The 5,421-nt window shown below is 36.9% G+C and overlaps 1 protein-coding gene across 1 annotated transcript in view; it reads right to left on the bottom strand.

Annotated features, from left to right (window-relative positions):
- Positions 1 to 724: 724 nt before the first annotated feature.
- LOC114069410 (serine/threonine-protein kinase DCLK2-like) overlaps positions 725 to 5,421 on the bottom strand; it is a 34,801-nt gene continuing 30,104 nt past the window's right edge. Inside the window, exon 3 of the mRNA XM_027906170.1 lies at positions 725 to 829. Within this exon, the coding sequence (XP_027761971.1) occupies positions 809 to 829 (21 nt within the window). The 3' untranslated portion in view covers positions 725 to 808. The remainder of the gene's footprint in view (positions 830 to 5,421) is intronic.

The raw sequence follows: 5,421 nt of genomic DNA, 5'->3' as shown, positions 1-5,421 counted from the left end.
CTTTTGCACTATTAGAGAAATCAGTGCCTTTAGCTAATCACCCTACTTGAAAAACACGGCAGTCACATACTATAGAAAAGTTGGATAAACCAAAATTATATGGGCAAATATACAATGTACTTTCATGGTTTTGATTCTTTAGATTAGAAGAGTTGCAGTGCCACGTAGTAGTAATTTAATGCAATGTAAAGTTTCCAGTTTTCACGGGCAGACACTATTTCCTGGAGAGGTTACAAAAGCTGCAGTTCTTTAAGTGAGAAATATTTTTCCGTAGAGAAATAAGAAATTCAAACTCAGTGTTTGTGGACAGTGCAGAAAGAATAAAAGAAAACATATAAATCTGCAAAGGTCCTTTGATGACAGGGACAAATAATTTTTCAGGAATCTTTAAGCTTTAAATGAAATTTTTATAGTTTTACCCTGGAACAGGTTGCCCAGAGAGGTTGCAGAAGTCCTATCCCTGGAAGCAATTCAAGGTCAAGTTGTATGGGGTTCTGAGCAACCCGATCTAGTTGAAGGTGTCCCAGCTCATTGCAGAGGGGTTGGACTCAATGACCTTCAAATGTCCACTCAATCAATAAAACCATTCTATGATTCTGTGGTTTTTCTATAGCTTGAATCGTTCATGCAGTAGCTGCTAAAGTCAGGTCTATGTTCAAATTGTATTTAAAAAATCAAATGAAGAAATTCTAAGACACAAAGTATTAGCTGAAATGCATGACTCACTGCAGTGTAATATTGTTATGTAGAGCTATAAAAATCTTTTTTTTTTTGAATTCCTGTGTCAGGGTTTCAATCTTGTAGTCACTCAAAGCTGTTTCTCACAGCACTGCAATAGAAGGAGAAAAAATTTAGCTACCGTACAAATTCAAGTCTTTCAGCTCTGTTTCCTTCATATATACCACTTCACATATCAAGAAGTCTTGATAAAATCCATTGAAGTTCATAACAGATTAGAAGGATGTTTTCCACATATATTTTAATTTTGGGTCATCTAACATTTTTTTAACCTTAAAGATACTTCATTTAATCAGCCTTCTATTTGTTTCAGTACAACAACAACTACATTTCCAACTATCCTGCAGTTCTATTTTTATAAAATTAGCTTAGAGGTTTTGCAATGCTAATTGCTTGCCATGCAGTTAAACAGCATGCACAGCTTGTAAAGGCATTTGAATCTTGAAGTATCCTCCTCACTTAATTGCAAACTCGAAATGAGGAAACAAAATTAAACTTATGGATGCCCTCTGTGCACGACTTCCAACGATGACATTTCACAGATGAAACAACAGGAATTTTGTGTGTAAAACTACTACCACCATATATATATATGTGTGTATATATATATATATATATATATATATATATATATATAAACATCCATGCTTACTCTGCTTTGCCTGTCATTAACAATTGTTATACACGCATGCAGAAAGTGGAACAGCTATGCTGGGCTAGGGGCATCAAGTAAAAACAATGAGGATATAACTGATTAATAAGAAGAACAGAAGCTCAGAAATGTGAGAAAAATTACAGTAATACAGGAAACAAACTACTTTGGATCTGGCTTTCGGAGATCCAATTCAATTCCAATAGCTCCCAACTTCAACAAATATTATTTCCAATCTGTTGCTGTTGCTGCTTCTTCGGAATTGCTTCCCTAAGCAGATAAACAGATGTAAAACACATTTTAAGATGTAGAAACATCTTTGCTTTCAAGTTCAAACAACAAATGTATTAGGAAGGCAGTGGAAAAGTAACATGTTTAGGCACTGACAAAAGAACAGATGCATCAATACTGTTACACCAGAAGTCCTGCCAGAAAAAAAAGGTGTCTCCATCAGTTTCTCCTTAAAACCAAAACCCAACAAAATCCCACACGTTCCTTCCTTCATATCTGAAAATGTCAGTTCTTCCTTCGAAAAAACATCCACAAGTTTCAGAAGAAAAGCAAAACAGATGCCCCTCGCCCCAGCACCACAGACCTGAATTCTCTAGAACATGTAACAGTACAAAAAAGAGATCCTAAATGCCACTTATCAGTTAGTTGACTTCTGTGGCATCTTAAGGCTTGTTTTATAATCACAGCTTGTTTTTTAATCACAGATATGATCTTATTGAAATACTGCTATTAGCAGATTGGAACTCAACTTCGGTGAGTTAGGCATTTTTAAGGTGACAGTACTTTTTTTTTCTGAGTTAAAAGCTGACTCGGTCTGTTGGATTATTTTAGGTACAGTGTGAATAAATAGGAAGGTGAAAAAGATGCTTATAGGGTCATAATTCAGCAGTAGACTACTAAATATTAAAAACCTCTGAAGCAGTCTGGATGATTGTTTCTGCTGAGCCAGAACATCAGAGACATTGCTGAATATTGGAAGCATCTGGTAGCATTATCTTGTTTTATGGACCTCAGTATCAATCATCTGATAGGTGCTTTTGAAATGCATGAGAAAGATCATCTCATTTTGAATTAATTCATTCAGAATCCATTAATGCTATCTGAAAATAAATTTGCAGAGAGTAGGAATGAGACATCACAGATTGTTAATGAAGATCCATTTCCCCACCACATTTTTTTTAAGAAACTTTAAAAAATACATTCCAGTCTGCCTCCCTAAGTAAGACACTGAACTATGAAGTGTAAAATGGAGTAAACACAATCACAGAACTGTAACATCAGTAACAGTGAAACTCAACACTGAAGGTTCTGCTGCCCTCAGAAAACAATGCTGGCACCCTGAAAGAATTTATCACTTTCTTCCACTTATATTTGGAAATACTTGAATCACTACTTTCTTCCAAACTTGTACCACTTACTGGAGAGCAAATAAACTCCACATTTATTCCTCTAATACAAACATCTTTTGACTTTTGAATTGCATAAATCAAATTTACATAATGGAAGGTCCAATGCAAAATTTAGATCTCTATAGTATTGAGATTCTGGCTGACCAAATCTTTTCAGTGGTTTGGTTTAAGCTATTTTTTCCAAAATTCTAATCAACATTGCTGCTAAACTGACAGTCTCCAAAGGTTGTGTTTTTCCAATATTAAAGTCAAAGTTCACTAAATATATTCTTTTATTTGAGGGCTGCTTTTTCAAGTAACCCTTTTTCCTCTCTATAAGAAGCACTTAGAAGCATTAATACATTACTGAAAGCCATTTAAATACAATAAGAAGTATGAATTGGGATAACATTTGCTAACTTCAACTTGCTGTTCGGTTTGGGATTTTTTTTTTTGTTTCTTTTTAATTACCGGTTCATCAAGCATTTCATCATACCTTGTCTGCATGAGGCTTAACACCTCATACAACAGATCTCATTTTCACCGCATTGAGTATTTTTTTCCACATACAGAAAACAAGTAAATGCAGCAGTAGGATCCCTTCACATTCCTAGTCATGTTGTTCACAAAGCATATTGTGTGAAAACTAAGACTAGGTTGTGGAATTGGAAGCAAAAATTATACATGTGATTAATGAGGAAAAAAAAAAGGATGATATCTCCATACCAGCAAGTAGTTTTGTGCCTGCTAGTGCCGCTGTTCACCAGTCGGGGGGGCTTTTTTCCATTTAGTTTTCTTTAGCATATTTATATAATACCTGTTTTCAATTTTGATGAAAGAGAATTTTTCAAAAACATTACTACAACCGCAAATATAGATAAAAATGTAAACTACGTTACAGTTTACAACAAAACTGGGAACAGATGAGGGTTGTAATACTACACAACTAGTGACATGGAGATCACCTCCAATGGTAGAGAGTATTCTCCCCCATGTTCCCAACCCTAAACTAGTCTGGGGCAGTTAAGAATAGCAAATGCAGCCCCAGCAGCTGAACTGCCACGTTTTTTGCACAGAATTAGAAGCTACTGTAGCTGCAATATCTCTCTGGTATCTTTTAGGATGTTCCCATCACAGCTCCCAACAAGTGGAATTAATCAAGGTCCAGCTCCGTCTGGCTGAATCCAAGCGACATCAGTGATGCCTCTGCTCTATGTTCCATACTGCAGTTTAAACAGAATGATATCAATATATTCAATCTCGCTCAAAATGTACCTATTGTTGCAGTTGATGGAAATACCTATGCAAGTAATTTGCGAATCCCCGGATTACAGCTTTTTTTCATTACCATTACAAGAATTAATTTACAAATCAGAAAAAAATTGCAAATTCCTTTCTTGTTTTCCTAAAAAACTAAGCAATATCCTCACCAAGACTAAGCACATGTAAGATCATAGAATCACAGAATGATTGTGAATGAGCATTCCAAAAAACTAAAAACGGTATTTAAATAATTTTTAAATTTTGTAAAAAGATAAAAGTAATGCTGAGAGTTGAGATGATAGTATCTGCACACAAATTCTAAATTTGGCTCTACTAATATGGATTCCATCTCATACACACAAATCCAAGCTAACTTTAATCTTGCCACATTCAGTACTAACGGTAGCAACACTCCAGCATAAAGCTTTGCAAAAGGGCAGCGTGGCATCCTGGGTACCAAAAACCAGCCACTAGACCTGGGCTGCTGCCAGTGCACTGCTGGTTGTATCAGAGCCAACTGAGAACCTGCAATTGCACCTACCTATTCACTGTCAAGTGATCCTTCTAGAACTGAAATGCATTATAAACCCACCCTTGCTCCATGCAGAAGAGAGGTCTGTGGCACAGACAGCTCCTCAGCCTGCACCTGGGTTTGCAACTGCACACAAATGCAGCGTTTAATAACAGAATAAAAGGAGTATGGCTGGTCTCTTAATATCATAAGCATAAAACTACATGCAAGTAGCAGCAGCACCAGCTACTGTTGAGTAGCCCACCAGCAGCAGGTACTGAATCTGCTCAGAACTACACAGGCTTGGAAGCAAACACTGCAGCAAGGTTGTACTTGTCACACACTTCTGACTACACACACAACAACACGGCACCAACTCCACTCCTCCAGTTTTCTGCAATCAGGTCAAGATTTTATTGGCTTCATCTCCATAAATATACATAGCCTGGAGAAGCATCATAATATAAGAGGCATATATTGTGATTTGTCTCCTTTTATTTCCCCCTGCTAACTTCCATTACATTTATGACTTAATATACAGTTCATTATAGAATCATAGAATCACAGAATAGATTGGGTTGGAAAAGACCTCCAAGATCATCAAGTCCAACCCCTGATCCAACTCCAATTACTATATCACGGCACTAAGGGCCACATCCAATCTCTGCTTAAAAATCTCCAGGGATGGTGAATCCACCACCTCTCTGGGTAGGCTGTTCCAATGCCTGATTACCCTCTCTGTAAAGAATTTCTTCCTAACATCTAACCTAAACCTCCCCTGGCAGAGCTTGAGCCCATGTCCCCTTGTCCTATTGTTGGTTGCCTGGGAGAAGAGACCAACCCCCACCTGGCTATAA

Source organism: Empidonax traillii, unplaced genomic scaffold, assembly GCF_003031625.1.
Source record: "Empidonax traillii isolate 1590-97213 ecotype Southwest subspecies unplaced genomic scaffold, ASM303162v1 scaffold1254:size144218, whole genome shotgun sequence".
Taxonomy (NCBI): domain Eukaryota; kingdom Metazoa; phylum Chordata; class Aves; order Passeriformes; family Tyrannidae; genus Empidonax; species Empidonax traillii.
The sequence above is the reverse complement of the archived record's forward strand: the minus strand, read 5'-3'. Positions and strand labels throughout refer to the sequence as shown.